Source organism: Doryrhamphus excisus, linkage group LG1 (assembly GCF_037039965.1).
Source record: "Doryrhamphus excisus strain RoL-2023G ecotype Guam linkage group LG1, RoL_Dexc_Guam_v1.1, whole genome shotgun sequence".
NCBI lineage: Eukaryota > Metazoa > Chordata > Actinopteri > Syngnathiformes > Syngnathidae > Doryrhamphus > Doryrhamphus excisus.
In genome coordinates, this window is record NC_136357.1 from 24,054,918 (window position 1) to 24,073,720 (window position 18,803).

At 40.5% G+C, this 18,803-nt stretch overlaps 3 protein-coding genes across 5 annotated transcripts in view; 2 read left to right on the forward strand and 1 right to left on the reverse strand.

Moving 5' to 3' along the window:
* Window positions 1–615: 615 nt before the first annotated feature.
* Window positions 616–18,803, forward strand: part of LOC131132447 (hatching enzyme 1.2-like) — a 147,688-nt gene continuing 129,500 nt past the window's right edge. The window contains exons 1-9 of one of the 2 annotated variants that reach the window (XM_058078064.2): window positions 616–689; window positions 790–872; window positions 1,985–2,053; window positions 2,556–2,711; window positions 3,957–4,077; window positions 4,597–4,775; window positions 4,850–4,931; window positions 5,016–5,140; window positions 5,219–5,340. In XM_058078064.2, the coding sequence (XP_057934047.2) occupies window positions 800–872; window positions 1,985–2,053; window positions 2,556–2,711; window positions 3,957–4,077; window positions 4,597–4,775; window positions 4,850–4,931; window positions 5,016–5,140; window positions 5,219–5,220 (807 nt within the window). In that variant the 5' untranslated portion in view covers window positions 616–689; window positions 790–799 and the 3' untranslated portion in view covers window positions 5,221–5,340. Of the gene's footprint in view, window positions 690–789; window positions 873–1,984; window positions 2,054–2,555; window positions 2,712–3,956; window positions 4,078–4,596; window positions 4,776–4,849; window positions 4,932–5,015; window positions 5,141–5,218; window positions 5,341–18,803 lie in introns of those variants that run through there. The other variant, XM_078792453.1, reaches the window with a different exon arrangement.
* On the forward strand, window positions 6,988–15,801 carry mtch2 (mitochondrial carrier homolog 2). Its single transcript, XM_058078541.2, has 13 exons — window positions 6,988–7,137; window positions 9,706–9,790; window positions 10,027–10,133; window positions 10,921–10,947; window positions 11,466–11,504; window positions 11,947–12,004; window positions 13,374–13,425; window positions 13,498–13,557; window positions 13,895–13,988; window positions 14,529–14,576; window positions 14,666–14,733; window positions 14,814–14,889; window positions 15,204–15,801. The coding sequence occupies exons 1-13, from the start codon at window positions 7,051–7,053 to the stop codon at window positions 15,288–15,290; spliced, it is 888 nt and encodes a 295-aa protein (XP_057934524.2). The 5' UTR covers window positions 6,988–7,050; the 3' UTR covers window positions 15,291–15,801.
* Window positions 15,234–18,800, reverse strand: znf414 (zinc finger protein 414). Of its 2 annotated transcripts, none has more exons than XM_058078544.2 (4): window positions 18,634–18,770; window positions 18,440–18,547; window positions 16,806–16,911; window positions 15,234–16,279 (listed from the first exon to the last, which is right to left on the reverse strand). In XM_058078544.2, exons 1-4 carry the CDS (start codon window positions 18,650–18,652, stop codon window positions 15,934–15,936), a joined length of 579 nt encoding a protein of 192 aa, XP_057934527.2. In that variant the 5' UTR covers window positions 18,653–18,770; the 3' UTR covers window positions 15,234–15,933. The 2 variants fall into 2 exon arrangements, with proteins under 2 accessions (XP_057934527.2, XP_057934526.2); XM_058078543.2 differs by having other exon boundaries at window positions 15,236–16,279; window positions 18,670–18,800.

The following is an 18,803-nucleotide window of genomic DNA, read 5'->3' on the forward strand; positions in this document are numbered from 1 at the left end:
TAGACCAATTTATGGACTATAGTGGAGTATAACCCAGGTTCAATCCCACCGGCCATCTGTGTGTGGAGTTTACATGTTCTCCCCGTGCATGCGTGGGTTTTCTCCGGGTACTCCGGTTTCCTCCCACATTCCAAAAACATGCTAGGTTAATTGGCGACTCCAAATTGTCCATAGGTATGAATGTGAGTGTGAATGGTTGTTTGTCTATATGTGCCCTGTGATTGGCTGGCCACCACTTTAGGGTATTTTTGTTTGTCATGAACATGACGTGAATTAGAAGTATTTGCAGTAATTTCAACGAGGAAAGCCTTTTCATATATACGTATTTGCTTGTCATATATACTGTTGATTGCTTAGGAGTGTTTCCACGCATGTAATATATTCAATTCATTCAATAATGCATGATAATAACACTACTTATTAAGAAACTCACTGTGCAAGTTCTGCAAACTGTCCCCCTACACTAGCCAATGTGACTGCAAACAAACTTTGAACAAGTGTGCGATTCCCATGCACATTTGCACTGTGTGCGCTCCAACCAGATGCTACTGATTAATCTGTGAGTTCTGTGAATTCTTTAGTTTATTCAATAGTCTGATAATCCATATTTGGTCAGACAGACTTGGGTTAAAGCATATAAAAGTCCTGGACATGAACCTCTGTAGTTAGGTCCTCAGAAGCGATCCAAGGTGAGCTTCAGCTGCAAAGTAGCAGGAAATTTCTCATTTCATTCTTCTTGCCTGTGTGATGATGAATGTTCATCAATAGCGATATGTGTACCATATGCAGGTCTGCTGGAATGGCTGTTCTCAAACTCTCACTTGTTGCTGTACTCCTGCTGTCTGCCTATTGCTGGGCTGACAATGAGGTACGTTAAACCTTCCATTAATTGCTCTACTCCATAATTAGCCCGCTTTTGGATGATATGTGGAATTACCACACAATAATAGATATACAATATGTACAGTAATTCCACTTTGTGGGCTGCACGGTAGTTGAGTGGTTAGCACGCAGACCTCACAGCTAGGAGATGTTCTCCCCGTGGGTGCGTGGGTTTTCTCCTGGTACTCCGGTTTCCTCCCACATTATCAAATTGTCCATAGGTATGAATGTGCTGGTATGAATACTTTTACAATCAGTAGCTGTTACATTTGTTCACTTCCTACTTTCCTAATATAAGTTTTTTTGTTTGTTTTTTTTATTGACTGGTTCAAGACTCTTCATCCTTGTATTTAGCAAACATCAACTGCTTGTATTGTTTCTTGAATTGGCTCATCGTTGTGCATTGTTTGACTTCCTTACTCAATCCATTCCATAGTTTGATTCCACATACTGAAATGCTATGGCTAGCATAACGTAGTCCTAGCATAGAAGTGTTTCAAATGTACTTCTTCCCTGAGATCATATTTCTCCTCTCTTGTAGAGAAGTATTGGATGACATATTTAAATTGCACCATATCGTATCAGATTGCATTGATTTGAAGTAAATGATTAGTGCATCGTATTGTATTATATCGTTAAAGTATGGTATCGCTGCCAGTGCATCGAATGTGTATGGAATCGTCCTCAGCGCTGAGATTCACACCCCTAATTCACAGCTACGGACAATTTGAAGTCGCCAATTCACATAATATGCATATTTACATATGCATATATTTGCATATTTGCCTTTGTACCAAACAAAAGGCACATTTCCAAAAATGCATTTACATCTCTAACATGTACTGTAGATACATAAATTAACTTGTTACACAATACTTAAATCTGACCTTGTATTATGTGCCATAGGGAATGTCCGTCCTGAAAGTGCTCATTTTTGTTGCATGTCATTGTTCCCTGTGTCTTTCTAATGTCTGATTTCCCCCCTTTGTCAACATGGCTGTGCTCCACAAACAGGCAGGTATGTATGGAATATAACTCCCTTGACCCGCACGCTATTGCTTAACCTCCTGCTAAAATACGTACTGTACTTGTGTCACTAAAGACAGCTTTGAAGAAGATCTGAGCGACCTTTCAGTGTCTGAACTTCTGGAGAGAGCCAACAGTAACAGGGGTGAGTGTCACACGCTATGTTCTTAGAGTAAACGTTTAACGTGCACGTAACATTCTTGTATTAAGCAGAATATGATCAATATTCCAGATCATTTTCAGACTTGTAAACAACTTTTTCCAATTGCCAATTCCAAATCCAGGGCTTTTTTGCCTTAGTTCCTCAGTAACTACTCTAAATGTATGTGCCCAAGCCATTGGTTTCTCATTAGTTCTTCATTAGCGCCATGGTAACTACTGTATTTTTGTGTACCTTATTGTAAAGACAATTTGGATTTGAAATCGGAGAACTTCAGCGTCAAGCTAATAGGAGGGTTTGAAGGAGAAGGAGTGACCCATAGACATTTTTATGGGCGTGGATTTTCATCATTCTTGGTCCTAGATGGTTGTCAAAAGTGGTTCCATTCTATATTATTATTGCATGTGGATGCAAACACTACAGGAACTTTAACGGAATATTGTGAATGAGTCAATACGCTTTAAACAGGCTGTGTGATGCGTTTCAGTGCGTTCAGCTGATGAGCCAGAGCTGATTGAAGGAGACATCGCCATCGACAATGACGGCGAGAGAAACGCTGACCCCTGTACCAGCCGTGGTTGCACGTGGGGAAAGTATAATGATGGAAAGGTCTACGTTCCTTATTACATCACCAATCACTTTTGTAAGTCATTCCATGACTGACTCATGACTCACCACAACATTGTCTACGTTGCCACAATGCTTTTCACTGACTCACTGGTGCTTGCTGAGGTCTCAAGGTTCACTGTCAACAGTTCTTGACAAACACTCTAAGGCTTGCCCTCTAAGACTGGCCCTCTAAGGCTTGCCCTTTAAGGCTGGCCCTTTAAGGCTGGCAATCTAAGGCTGGCCGTCTAAGGCTGGCCCTCTAAGGCTGGCCCTCTAAGGCTGGCCCTTTAAGGCTGGCCCTTTAAGGCTGGCCCTTTAAGACTGGCCCTCTAAGGCTGGCCCTTTAAGGCTGGCCCTTTAAGGCTGGCCCTTTAAGACTGGCCCTCTAAGGCTGGCCCTTTAAGGCTGGCCCTTTAAGGCTGGCCCTTTAAGACTGGCCCTCTAAGGCTGGCCCTCTAAGGCTGGCCCTCTAAGGCTGGCCCTTTAAGGCTGGCCCTTTAAGGCTGGCCCTCTAAGGCTGGCCCTCTAAGGCTGGCCCTCTAAGGCTGGCCCTCTAAGGCTGGCCCTTTAAGCTGGCCCTCTAAGGCTGGCCCTCTAAGGCTGACCCTTTAAGCTGGCCCTCTAAGGCTGGCTCTCTAAGGCTGACCCTTTAAGGCTGGCCCTTTAAGGCTGGCCCTCTAAGGCTGGCCCTCTAAGGCTGGCCCTTTAAGGCTGGCCCTCTAAGGCTGACCCTTTAAGGCTGACCCTTTAAGGCTGGCCCTTTAAGGCTGGCCCTTTAAGGCTGGCCCTCTAAGGCTGGCCCTTTAAGGCTGGCCCTTTTTAATAACTCACGGGTACTCGACCAAGACTCAAGACCGAGGGTTTCACAGACTCAAGAGTACTCGAGAAAGACTCGAGTTTGACAAACTCACGAATACTCAAGGAAGACTCGAGTTCCCCAGATTCGCAGCAAAGACGCAGGTTTTACTAACTTACCTGTGCTCAACAAAGACTCGGGTTCACTGACTCATGGCCACTTGAGGAAGACTATTGTTTCCCTGACTCATTGGCACTGAAAAAAGACTCAAGTTTCACTGACTGCAGGTACACAACCAAGGCTTAAGCTGACCTATAGGTCATTTACCCGAGTGTTCGATTCATTTGAGTGTGTCAGTAAAAGGTTTTGTGTTTCACATCACTGTGTGTTTGGTCAACTATTAAACACTGCTCTCGAAATAGACAGCGTTTTATATATGCGTGTTAATATTATATGTCAAAACACTGATCTTAATATTTTCAGCCTCCCGTGAGAAGGCCATCATCACCCGTGGTCTGGAGTCCTTCTCTTCCTTTTCCTGCATCCGCTTCAGGCCCACCAGAAGCAGTGACCGTGACTGGCTGAGCATCGAGTCCCAGAATGGGTAAGAAAAAAAAAAGAATGTTTTAGCATATTTAGCATATTTAGCATATTTAGCATATTTAGCATATTTAGCATATTTAGCATATTTAGCATATTTAGCATATTTAGCATATTTAGCATATTAGCAATTAGCAAGCTAAAACATTCATTCATTCATTTTCTACCGCTTATCCTCACGAGGGTCGCGGGGTGCTGGAGCCTATCCCAGCTGTCTTGGGGCGAGAGGCGGGGTCCACCCTGGACTGGTGGCCAGCCAATCACAGGGCACATATAGACAAACAACCATTCACACTCACATTCATACCTATGGACAATTTGGAGTCACTAATTAACCTAGCATGTTTTTGGAATGTGGGAGGAAACCGGAGTACCCGGAGAAAACCCACGCATGCACGGAGAGAACATGCAAGCTGTGAGGTCTGTGTGCTAACCACCCGACCACCGTGCAGCCTGCAAACTGCAGTTTTAGCAAAAAAATGTGTATTTTGATCTTAGTTCTCATCAATGTTCCTGTGTCCAGATGCTACTCCTACGTTGGTCGCCGTGGCGGTAAGCAGGTTGTGTCTCTGGCTCGCCGTGGATGTCTCTATCATGGCACCGTCCAGCACGAGTTGCTCCATGCTCTTGGATTCAACCACGAACAGACCCGCTCTGACAGGGACAACCACATTAGAGTTCTGCTGCAGAATGTTCAGTCTGGTAAGCGAGACACTAAATATGCTTAAATCTGACGTATGTTCCGAATGTGAATGAAATTTTTTTCCACTTTTCAGGAATGGAGCACAACTTCAGAAAGATTGCTACCCTCAACCAGGGCACTTCCTATGACTACAACTCTGTCATGCAGTACCACAAGTATGAACAACTGCAATGTTCTGCAGGGTTCGGACGCATTTTCTGGTCGTTGGCTTTAACAAAATGTTCTGTATGATGTTCCAGGTATGCCTTCTCCAAGAACAATCAGCCTACCATGCTCCCCATCCCCAACAGCAACGTGTCCTTTGGCAACGCTAAGGAGATGAGCCGCGCTGACATTACCAGGCTGAACAACCTCTACAAGTGCTGTGAGTGTCCAGTATATGCAGATTGTCAGTATATGACATACTATCCTTTCTGACCCATATCTGTGTTCATTGTTTCAGAGGATGTCCGGTTTCAAAGTCATGACTGAGAGCTCGAAGGCATTTTCTTCTAGTCCGTCATCAGAGTTGCAGTTGTGAAATCATTGGCAAACTCACTGAGAAATAAACATACTTGAACATGATGCACTGTGTCACTGTATTAACTTTAATTGTAGCTCTTTCTCGGCTAAGTGGTTAGCGCGCAGGCCTCACAGCTAGGAGACCAGGGTTCAATTCAACCCTCGGCCATGTGGAGTTTGCATGTTCTCCCCGTGAATGTGTGGGTTTTTTCCGGGTTTCCTCCCACATTCCAAAAACATGCTAGGTTAATTGGCCACTCCAAATTGTCCTGGCTGGCGGCCAGTCCAGGGTGTACCCGCCTCTCGCCCGAAGACAGCTGGGATAGGCTCCAGCACCCCCGCGACCCTCGTGAGGAAAAGTGGTAGAAAATGAATGAATGAAATCAATGTGCCTCGGTGTATGATGTATGCATAAGAATGCGTTCAACAAGTTGTTCTGACCAAGTCCAAGAGAGGACATTGGCTGGTCCAGGGATAAGATAAGATAAGATATGCCTTTATTAGTCCCACAAGGGAACATTCCAGATTTACAGCAGCAAAAGCAGAGTACAAAAAGCACACAAGAACATAGAAAGTGCAAAATCAAGGTAATACAAATCAAGAAGTTAAGTACCATTTACAGCTGTGTAAATGTTGCTCAAGCCACGGTGATGAAAACCTACACATGCACAAGGAGAACACGCAAACTCCACATAGAGATGGCCGAGAGTGGAATTGAACTCGGTTCTCCTAGATGTGTGGCCTGCGCGCTAACCACTCGAGCGCCATGCAGCTGTACAAAAAATATATATATATAACTAGAAATTGTATTTGTAAATGTAATTTGGGCACTTTGTAACACATTTGTTCTGCCACTTATTTATTTCTGTATAACAAATGACAAATATGAAATGTGCAAGTAATTACCTATTCATTTTGTGGCCAGCAGCTGACGTCATTTCACTGCATTCCAAACAAATGTGACCAAACCACAGGGAAGAGTTGTTAACAGATAGTGAATGAGGTGTGATGCAACAGTTGATCTCACACGTTTGATCCTCTTTTTAAAGTAAATAATGTGAACTATAGACATGTAGAAGTTATCTTAGTCCAAGTAGGGGGTGAAAGCAAATCTGCATATTTGCAGTTGAGTAAACCATGTGAACTACATACATGTAGAAATCATCTTTGTCCATGTGGGGGTGCAAAATCCACAGTTGGAATTTGATAGATTGTAATGAAAACACGTCTTTTGCATCACTGGTGCAAGAAGCTGCCCTAGGGTATGGAGTTTTATTTGTATCATAGCTGGGCATCACGTTGGTGACCGCTCGTTTAAAATGTCAACTAAAAAGAATAAAAATAATGTCAGTATCTTTATGCGCAATATAATATTTATATATGATATTATATTAAAAAATATATAATATTTTTGTGGTTGTTTTTTTTGTTTACCCCGGCTTTTTTCCTGATTACAATCTTCATTATATGCCCTGTATATGCCCCCCGGCATTTGCACACACAGCGCATGCTCCACCTCTTCTGTATGGTAGGATTCACAGCGCCGCGCACAGGCTGGCGTATGCATTACACCATTTAAAGTCGTTTAAAATGTTCGTGTGGACAATGATAGTTCCTGATACAGTCCTAATGTGGGGAAATAACTTTTCGAAAACGATAAAGAAACATTTTGGTTTCGTTTCCGTGTAGATAAGGTCTAAATTAGATAAGCTTTAAATTCCTCTGTGAGGAAGTGACAAAAAACAACTTCCGGTTGGTGCTGTTGGTGTAAAAATGGCGGACACGTGTGGTCAAGTCATATTGGGATCCGGGCTTACTGTCCTTTCACATCCTTTGATGTACATTAAAGTATTGGTGCAGGTAAGACATTTAAATTTGATCCAGCTGTCGTGAAACTGTTGTTGCTTTTGTGTTTATCAGGAATAATTAATATTTGTTAACTGGCCTACCAGTTCAACTGAAATAAATAAAGTCAATACATTTTTACTGTAGTGTTGTTCAATAGCCAGGCGACGAAAAGTGTATTCATTTGGTCTACTAATTGCCGGTAAAGCACTAAGAAACTGTGCCTATGCCACCAACTTCCCTTTGACCTTCTCTTGTCTGACGATTCTGGTTGAAAGTGAGGTACATTAACCTCATTGATTTGGAATATAATCCTTTATAGAACCTCAGTATATCTCCGTAAAAGTGTAATTTCCCTGCACAATATTGATGTTGTGAGCTGTGTTATCGTAAGTGAAATATTTGGATGTCATGCCCCGTTGTGTATGTTTGCACTGTGACGCGTCGTGGAATTCTACCGAATGCCGTTGCATTTTTATTCTAAACGGGTGGACCCGAACTACGGAACTAACGGCAAAGATTTCGTGTTGCTCTTTATTATGTCGAAAGTCCAACTAGACGGAAACAGCGAACATGACTTTCTTATTCCCCATGATTGGGTTTGACAGTTAGCGTTGGAGTTTGTGACGTACGCTACCACCACCTACTGGACGGGAGTGCAACAGATATTTACTTGGATTAATGTCATTTAAAGACAACGCTGTGTATATAGATCTAGGTATACATACATACATTTATTATTATTGTTATTTAATCTCATTATTTACACATTTCTACACCGTATTACACCGTATATGCCGTATTAGTAAGTATTAGTAACATATGTTATTAGAATTGGCATGTAAAATGGGCTGCCTGCAGTGGGTTCCCCCAGCTATTCAGAGGGTGCCAAAATTAAATCATACTATTTTGTAGTCTGTATCTTCTTGCTGAGATAATTTTAAACAACATTTAAACAAAAATCCAAGATTTTTAAAGTTAATATAATAATGGCAGTTATAGCTGCTATTACTAATCATTTATGTTGATGTATAGTTGTGTAATAGCACCTGTAAATAGATTGTAATAGATCAGCTTTATGTTTATGTAAAAGAACTACAGTTCCCAGGATGCTGAGAGTGCCATACCAGGAAGTAGGTCAGAATGACTCTATTACATGTTTTGATGAACGTTGGTATGCAGCGTTTGTATTTTGATCTTAAAGGGATAGTTCAATTTTTTGTCATATAGTTGTATGACATCCCCATCAGCAGTATTGTGTATCAACGGTAACTTACCGCCCACTTTGTTCCATGAGTCGATTTCTGTAACATACGTAGTTGTGGTTAGTTGGTGGGGCCTCTTAAGTAAAGACTTTTTAGCGTAAAACAATATGCGTTGAAAAGAGTAATACGTTTGCATCACAAAAAGAAAAAAAATCTGACTTGACAATGGCTCTGAATGACATTCTCTCCCATCGCATCTCTGCGCTGTCACTTCTCTATTGTTGTGTATGTGTTCCACAACGAGCATCCGTGCAGTAAACACTGTATATTCACATTTTGTGTACATTAGTAATGTAATTGAATAGCCTAGATCACATATGTCAATGGAGGGCTGAAGCCAGTTCCTCCAGCAGGTGATTTAATTGACAAGCTCCTTCCCTCAAACCAAAGGAGGGTTAATCTTTAAAATCACCTGCTTTAGTGACCGACTGGAAAGAAAACCAGTGTCTCGGCCCTCTGCGGCATGAGTTTGACACCCGTGGCCTAGATAATCACAAAATAATCACCTTGCAGTCGTGTTTGTTAAATGTAAAATCCAGATTGCTAGATTTATTATTTAGTTTTAGCTCATGTGAATAATTGTACTAGTTGTTTGCCTACAAGTGCTTTAAAATTTGGTTTAAATGTTGATAATTTTTTGTGGCTATTTAATTAAAAAGCAACCTTTGAGAGTTGCAGAGACTTGAAAAATATGCTTAATTGTGAATTACAGTAAACCTCGGATATATCGGATTCAATTGTTCCCACTGGTTTTGTCCGATATAAGCGAAATCCGTTATATGCGTATACCGGAAAATGTCCGTTTTACGCATATATCGGATTTATATCCGGTATATGCGTGAATCGGATTTTATCCGTTATAAAAAGGCACTTCCTTGACTGTGTTTCCAATGTACCTGGACTGGGCAATGAAAAGAGACGTAAGGTAATGAGAATTTAACTTTATTGGACTCTGAGCATAACAAATTGTTAATTAAGCTAGGCCCTGTTACGCCCATCAAGCCTACGTTATTTCCAATAGTGAGGTTAAGATCTCATTCACTGCTGTGCTAGTATTATTGACGTCACTCACTTTTATATTTGTCCTAAATCTGGAGCCAGGAGAAAGACACGATGCGGCCATCCGATATATGCGAGGGAAATTGGAACGGGACTGGAGATTTTGTCCGAAATAGGCGAAATCCGTTATATGCAATGAATTTTTATTGGAAATGCATTACAGAAAAATTGGTTCTTTTTTATCTGTCCGTTGTGAGCGAATTTCCAATATATCCGAGTCCGATATATCCAAGGTTTAATGTATTATGAATGTTAATAGGTAGGACATGAGCCCCTCCCTCCTACCCTGGGGAAGAACCTATTTGGCAGACAAGTCTACCAGCTCCCTGGACTGTTTGCTTATGGTAAGTGTCACTCTGAACTTATAAATGGCACATTAAAATAACATGCTGCACATACTAGGATCCAGTACAAATGGACACAACTCAGTTTTCTATATTCACCAGTGTATGAGCCACTTTCCATCATCTGTGAATGATGGAAACAGATTCACAGATAACACAAATCATATCACATTCACATATCCCACTTCTACAGTATTGTTACCTATTCCGCTCATTGTGTTTCTTTCGTGATTTAGCCAAACACATCATCAAGATAGACGGCAAAGTTGGTCTCTTCAAAGGGCTTGGTCCAAGGCTCTGTGCTGGCACCATCGGTACTGTTGTGCACAGCAAAATCCTGCAGGTATGTTTTGATAGACAAGTTATCACGCCTAAAGCCTAAAACATATTTTATACTCCAGGCACACACTTTGTTGCATTTGGTTGTTTTCAGTTTCAAATAAACTCATGTTTCGTATTTATTTTAATAAAGCAACTTGACATTTATATTTGCTTTTGATTTTGTCTCAAATAATTGCCATATCCAGTATATCGATATTCAATCTAAATAATATGAGCGCAGTTTATGAGTTTTTGGTCCATATCGCCTAGCCCTTATTCAGGTAATAAGGAACTTTACTAAAAAGTCTTCCTAAAGAAAAACCCTGCAAACCAGCGGTGTCCAGGGGCATTTGTGGCCCCTGCCTTTTATTAAAAAAAAGTTTTTCTTATTGAGGTATATTATTAGATAATACCCAAATGCTTTTTCGCTTATAACACAAAGCTTATATTAAGCATATAGTACAATATATTGACCTACATTTGATTGCTTTTCACATCAAAAACCCCCCATCCTTCAATTTTTGTGTATGCTATGTTTTATTTTTTATTGTAAGCTTTTATTATCTGAGAATTACCTGCCAGTAGATTGTAAAAGCTAAATCGTTTTATGACAATAAATAGTTTTATATAGTTTTTTTTTTTAAAACCTTAATAGCGAGGACGCCCTACCACCCCTCTTGGTTACCTCATTTAGCAACACGAGTCAAACAAAGTCGGTGTTTCCGTCCCTGCATCAAAAGTGTGATAATGTCAGGCAGTGTAATATAATGTATTGAAATACATTTTTTGTGTGCTTTCCTCTCCCACAGAAATGTCATGAACATGGCACACTTGAGGTAAGAGTTGCAACACGGCAATAATAAGACAACTACCTTGCTTAGTTATCACGGTCACTTTCATAGGAGGACATCCTTTCATATGCTCAAGGAATCTTTATCTTATCTTAAGGAATCCTAATGACAGACTTCCCAGTTGAGCGGCTTAGAGAATAGCGGGGTCGCTACTGATGGGTGTTTTTTTGATGTTTATTTTCCACGTTCTTTATGATGGTTTTTCTTTTGCTCGGCACACATCCATCACACACGTGATGCTTGATAGACATGAAGTGCTACAGTTTATTAGTAGGGATGCAATCGGGATACAATATTCAGTATCAGGATCATATCGGGTAATATCAGCTTCCGCCACAAGACCAGGCCAATCTGGTTGCCGTATCACATTCTTAACACACCAACATGCTCGGTGCGGTAATGCGCCTCAATCGTTTGACTTGTACTTTCTTCAGAAAGTGACTAAAAATATGTTGGGTTTTTTTTCCTTTTTGGGGGTGGTGCCGTCTTGGTGGCGCGAGCAGAAGATTGAAGATGGCTCGGTACACCACGTCGTTAATGAGGTAAGGAGCAAATCTTGATCTTGGTTAGCAGCTTTTTAAAGACCAGTTTAAAAATGGCAAGAATTCCTCCCCCATTCCAAAAACATGCTAGGTTAATTGGCCACTCCAAATTGTCCATAGGTATGAATGTGAGTGTGAATGGTTGTTTGTCTATATGTGCCCTGTGATTGGCTGGCCACCAGTCCAGGGTGTACCCCGCCTCTTGCCCGAAGACGGCTGGGATAGGCTCCAGCACCCCCGCGACCCTCGTGAGGATAAGCGGTAGAAATTGAATGAATGATTTGCTGTTGCGGTGAAAAAGGAAGAGAAGTGTACATGTGTCCATTGATTAGGACCAGCTGTACCATTATGATCAGGCATGCGTATACCAATTCAAACATCTTTTTTTCCACTATGGGTGTGAAGTCAAATTGTTTATTTGTTTGTGTTTCTGCTTCCACAGACAACCAAAGAGATGATAGCTCGTTCCTGTGCCACCATAGTTACACATCCCTTCCACGGTATGGACGTACGGCAACTTGCACTGTGACATTTCCTGCATTATAGTACCAAACTGTTAAGAAATTACCGTATTTTCCGGACTATAAATCACACTTTTTTTTCATAGGTTGGCTGTTCCTGTGACTTATACTCCAGAGCGACTTATAAATGAAAAAACTGTTTATATTACATAAACACTGGACACCTTTTGTGTTCATGTTTATTTTTTGTGTAGCTGAATAACCATTGTGTTAGCATATCTTACACCTATTCAGCCTGTTCTCTATTCTTTTATTAATGTTAGAACTTGCCTTGGTCAAGTAGTAAAATAAATTACCCGCAAAAAATGAGACTTATAGTGCAGTGGGACTTATGTATGTTTTTTCTACGTAATTATGCAATTTTGGCCTTGTGCGACTTATAGTCCAGAAAATACGGTAATCACTGATGTTTAAACTTTATGAATGAAAGTGCAAATGTAAAAATGAATCATCACCAGGTTCTATGCTAGGGTTATTCAACTGTACTAACATTATTGGCAGCATCTTCCTAAACACAGTACACACATAGTACACGCATAGTACACCCTGGTCACAGAGACGACTTTTGACTCCTGATTTCTGCAGTAGGTCCTTTTTTAAAAAGCTCATGAAAGCACCTCTATTATAGAGGATCTTTGACTTTTTTTTTGGTCCTTAACCCAAATTGCAGAGGTCGTCTTCAGCCACCTTCTCAACTGTCTTATATTTACAGACCACGTCCCATGTAACACATACAGCAGTAGCCTTTAGCTTTTAGTGTAAACTATGGAAACTATTTGAATAAAAGTACAAATAGACATTTTTGGTAATGGTTTTATTTCATTTGAACATGCATCAGATTACAATTGATTGCATCCCATAATCAGTTCCCAGTTCCACATGTCCAAAAGGAGTAGGAAGAAGCAAAGCTTATTAAATCCTACACCTCCATCTGGTACTTTTACAATCAGTAACTGTTACATTTGTTCACTTCCTGCTTTCCAAGTTTTTGTTTTTAATAATGCACCTCATACTGAAGTAGGAGATGATATGAGCATCCAATGCCATAATGGGTACCATAGTAAGTGTCAATATAGTGATATATATAGCACATCATGACTGGTTCAAGACTCTTCATCCTTGTATTTAGCAAACATCAACTGCTTGTATTGTTTCTTGAATTGGCTCATCGTTGTGCATTGTTTGAGGTCCTTACTCAATCCATTCCATAGTTTGATTCCACATACTGAAATGCTATGGCTAGCATAACGTAGTCCTAGCATATATACTTATATTAAGAACGACTTAAAGTACAAAAACACTGTAAAAGTTCAGTGAATGCAAGTGAATGTGATTTCTTGTCTTTCAGTCATTACATTGAGATGTATGGTGCAGTTCATTGGAAGAGAGACTAAATACAGGTAGCTTGTGTTTTCTTCAACGTCAAATCTGAAGCCAACACCATTCTCAACACAACTGTCATCTGTTTTTAGCGGCATCTTAGATTCCATCGTCACCATCTATCGAGAAGAGGGACTTCTGGGCTTCTTCACGTATGTTCTTTATTTTCATTCACTTCATGTCTAACATGAAAAAATATATAAATATATATAAAAAATAAATATACAAAAAATATAATATATATTATTATATAATATATTACATTATAATATAAAAAATGTCATCAGTCTGTGCTCTGTGTTCAAATGTATATCACTCATGAGACATATTGTAAACCATTGATAACACATAAATGCTAGTTATTTAATAGCCCTCTGCATATTGTAAATCTAAAATACATTCAATAATAAGATATACAGTGTTTAGTATTACACTATGTCATTTTTGTTTTGTTTCAATCCAAAATGGTGTTTTTGTGTCTTCTTGCAGCGGCTTGATTCCTCGTCTCCTTGGAGATGTCTTAGCTCTGTGGATTTGTAACATGCTGGCTCACTTCATCAATACGTACGCAATCGATGATTCGGTACACACTTTCCCTTTCATCTTACATCAGTCACGTTGCTCTGTTGAATTTGTGTTGTGTTAAAGGGGATCTATTTTGCTTTTTCTGACCCGTAAATGTTGGTAGAATGTTGTATTTTCGAGTTAAACGTGGTTTGTACATTTGGAATTGAGCCCTGAAAGAAGTTTGGGATGGCTCAAGAGGCGTGGTAAAATGGCCTCTTGGTGATGTCACAGAGGGGCGGACTTCCTTCTATGGTTCACAGTTAGGAAGCACTTTGGGCATGTGGGCATGCCCGGAAGGCGGCCGTGGGTGGAATAAATTAAAACAGACCGTTTTGGCAGGAAGCACAAATCAAAGGAAATCTAGCTGGAATAGGTGCAGATTCTGGAAGATGTAAAATGATTTCTGTGCGGGTTATTGTGTGTAGCTGCTCTATAGGAGACCACAACTCAATACAAAGGGTCAAGAAATGAGCAATATTGGTCCCCTTTAAGAACAAGGAGAGAAAATACCGTATGGTGATGTTTTATGGCGTTAAGAGTCTGTTGCTCCCTTCAGATGAGTCACACAGGAGAAATGAAGAACTGCTCTCAGGCTGTCACGGGCGTAAGTATTGTACATTGATTTGACATTAGGAGCTTTATTTATTCCCTCGAATGAAGCAAACCACTTCTTTTTGTCTTGTTGGGTGCCAGTTCTTTGCCAGCATGCTCACATACCCTTTTGTATTGGTATCCAACCTCATGGCTGTCAATAACTGCGGGTGAGTTGGATGATCCATGCTTTTTCTGTGTGTTCCACTGTAAAGCGAACCATTGTCTTCATTGCTTGTGGTCTTTCCAGGCTGGCCGGAGGGCTTCCGCCTTATGCATCAGTATATCCTACCTGGCTGCACTGCTGGAGTCATCTAAGCAGCGAGGTCAGATATTTTCCGTTTTCCTTTTGGTCAGAAAATAAAGAGCTAAATAGCGGGTAAAAATGCCCAAGATCTCTGGTCTCGGCCATGACCCTGCCAGGATATATAGTATTTTTTTTCTTTTTGAATTATATTTTTACAATGTGCTGCGGGCCAATACAAAAAACAGCTGTGTCCTGCAAATGGCCTCCTGGCCGCACTTTGGACATCCTTGAGCTACATACTGATGGAAAGTCAATCTTGGATTTAAGTCTGAATGTAATTGCAGTCATCTTACACGTCTAAACTCCTTCCACTCTCTTCCACACTCCTTCCAGGGCAACATGAGCAGAGGAAACAGTTTATTCTTCCGGAAGCTTCCAGCAGGAAAGACATATGCCATTCATCAAAAAAGATTTTATTAAAAAGCATCAAACCATCGCCTGAGAAGAAAAGCAACCGCATCTCATCTGGGGGGGGATACTAGTCTGATTCTTCGTGTGTGTGCACTTGTTTCCTGTTTTATGTGAATTGCAAAATACAAACTTTGTTTCAATTAAGAGTGGGACTGCGGAATGTGACACTAAATAATGGATGGACCAACAAGTTATTGACACCATGTAACTGCTCTCCTTCATGTTCTTTTCACACATTATTCCTCTACAATTATCATTCAATCATGTTTTTTTTTGTTAAAACACTTGATGTCTAAACATTGATGCAGGGGCTTGGCATGGGGTGGGGGGGTGGTATTACTATTATTATGACGACGATGGAATGAGGTTGGTTGTTGGGTATATTAGTGTATGACTTTAGTCAAGTGCTTCTAACATCTCATTCTAATAGAAATAAAAATAATTTAAAAAATGTAACTTTTTTTGTCCTGATGGGTCTACAGTTTTTTTCTTCTAATGAAATATAAAAGTTCAACTTAATATTTATACTTTCTATACTTCAGTTCCTGAATATTTGTGATTTTAGTCCAGCACAATAGATATGAAAAATGGAGAAAAGCTCCATTAAACTGATTTCCTGACAAGAAAGCTTCACTTTTACAGGTGGGATCGTTCATTGGTTTGCTTGAACGGGATGAGTGGTTGACTTGGGCTCTTCTCCGAGTCCACTACCGCCCCTGAAAGTCTCTTGGCTCAATGTGAATTGTGGAAGGAGGACGGGGGGTGAGGTGCTATCAGCCAAAGAGCTGTCAGGGTTGGGGATGTGAGCAGCAGTCGTTTGGCACGGCGTGGACATCGCCTCCAACTGAGGTGGGTTTGGATGGGCAGGCGTATTTACACCTGCTTGAAGGGGTGTCTGCTCTGTGGGCTTGATTTTCCCTCGTGGAACTTTGGAACAGGTGTGGAGGTGAGTCAGGAGCCCACGGTACGATCTCAACTTTGTGCGGCAATTTTCACACCTGCAGAGATCACAAATTAGATTTGGTAAGACACGGGGAATACAATCTGCAATATGCCTCTTTCCACCTTATTCATAAATAGAGCATAGAGTTTATGTCCTAAATATGGTTAACATAGAGCCCTCTAGACAGTAAATAACACCCCTATATTCACCTTTATTACCCAATATACAGTATATATATATATACTGTAGATATAAGAGTATAACTTAGTCTCATGTGTGTTGCTGTTAAATGCTAAAGCGGGGGGCGGACAGCATCTGACGGGGTTGTTGACAAGCGAGTCCCACTGTATTTTAAATGTACAACGTATTTTTAAAACGTGGCTCAGTAAATAACTAGAGGTAACTGGGTTGCATTTGTGTTGCTATGGTAACTGCGATATCTGTTACATCCACGTAACCGGAAACATGTCAGCTAAAAAGTCAAGCTAACCAATTTAGGAAAACAAGCGCTTTAATGGAAAGCAGGAAATGTCAATTTCATAATTTCATGAAATAAACAAGACTTGACTAAAGGAACTTACATGAAGAATAAGTTGGGTTTATGATGAAGTCTGATGTGTTCCATCAGTTTCTGCATGTTTGGGAAGGAGCAGTTGCAGCCAACGGTGGAGCAGAGGAGGACTTTACCTGCGGGGGGACAGACACACACACACACACACACACACACACACACACTTTAGGATTGATATTTTATACTCTTCCACTTCTAAAAGTAATACAAATATCATATAGCCATGATTTTGGACAAAAAACGTAAGGCTAACCCCTTACGTTTTTATGTCGTTTTTTTCAGTTTTTTCAACTTGCTGCTAATGCACTTTTCTAGTCAAAAAAGGGCAAACCTCACACACACTCAACAGGGGCCCCAGAAGCTCCCAAAAACAGCATAATATGCCAGTGTTTGAATTTGGTGATTTTTGACAAAAAAACGTTTTTTTCAACTTGATGCTAATTCACTTTTCTGATTAAAAAATCAGGAGAAACCTCACACACACTCAACAGGGGCACCAGAAGCACCCAAAAACGGCATAAAATGCCAATGTTCGAGGGCAGTGATTTTTGAAAAAAAAAACGTAAGGGGTTAGTATGTGTTTTTTTTCAGTTTTTTCAACTTGCTGCTAATGCACTTTTCTAGTCAAAAAAAAGGGGAAACCTCACACACACTCAACAAGCACCTAAAAACGGCATAAAATGCAAGTGTTTGAATTTGGTGATTTTTGACAAAAAACGTAAGGGGTTAGTATGTCGTTTTTTTTCAGTTTTTTCAACTTGCTGCTAATGCACTTTTCTGGTCAAAAAAAAGGGGAAACCTCACACACACTCAACAAGCACCTAAAAACGGCATAAAATGCAAGTGTTTGAATTTGGTGATTTTTGACAAAAAACGTAAGGGGTTAGTATGTCGTTTTTTTTCAGTTTTTTCAACTTGCTGCTAATGCACTTTTCTGGTCAAAAAAAAGGGGAAACCTCACACACACTCAACAGGGGCCCCAGAAGCACCCAAAAAGGGCATAAAATGCCAATGTTCGAGGGCGGTGATTTTTGACAAAAACGTAAGGGGTTAGTATGTTGTTTTTTTCTTTTTTTTCCAACTTGCTGCTAATGCACTTTTTTGGTCAAAAAGACAAGGGAAACCTCACACACACTCAACAGGGGCCCCAGGAGGACCCAAAAAGGGCATAAAATGCCAATGTTTGAGGGCGGTGAGTTTTGACAAAAAAACGTAAAAAACTTTCAGTTTTTTTCAACTAGCTCCTAATGCACTTTTCTGGTCAGAAAATATTGTTGTATTTTGATATTTTTGTACTGTTTTAATTTTAATGAATTTATTGTTTATATGCTACTGAATTTATTTACTATTATGAGGTGCAGAGGGCCCCCCTTCCAAATGACTTGACAATTTCGTTGTAACTATTGTGAAATGACAATAAAAGCATTCGTGTTTTACAATGCCCCAAATCGACCAATGACAATCGAGCTGAGGAATGCCACTTCCTGGTTGAAGGACCTGATGTTATACTCTGTTGTTGGACATTTCCGGACGTCAACATTTATCGACTATTATTCTTGCATTTACTTGGTGTCAGATCCACACCAAAATGTTGAGTAAATCCCAGTCCCAATCCCTGTCACACATGTTTATGGGATGTCTTACCATTAAGAGACTGAGCAGGGATTGCGTGGTCCTTTACGTGACTCTCCAAAGCAGCGGCGTCTGTGTACACACGTTTACATCCGTGCAATGGACACATCATTCTGTTTCCTGTGCGGCATAAACATACATTTATTACAGTGTTAGCTATAGCTAGCTAGCCATGGAAAACACGATGGCGACAACGAATATCTTACCGCATAACATTACACTCATGCTTGTCGAAAACTAACCTTTAATTACATTTTCGGCACCGGTCTGAACATGCGACATGTTTCTTGCGATGCAACGCCAATAAAACGAGATCGTATGATGATGCCTGCTTCTTTGTTGTTTTATGTGTGATTGGCAAGCAACTTGTGTATCA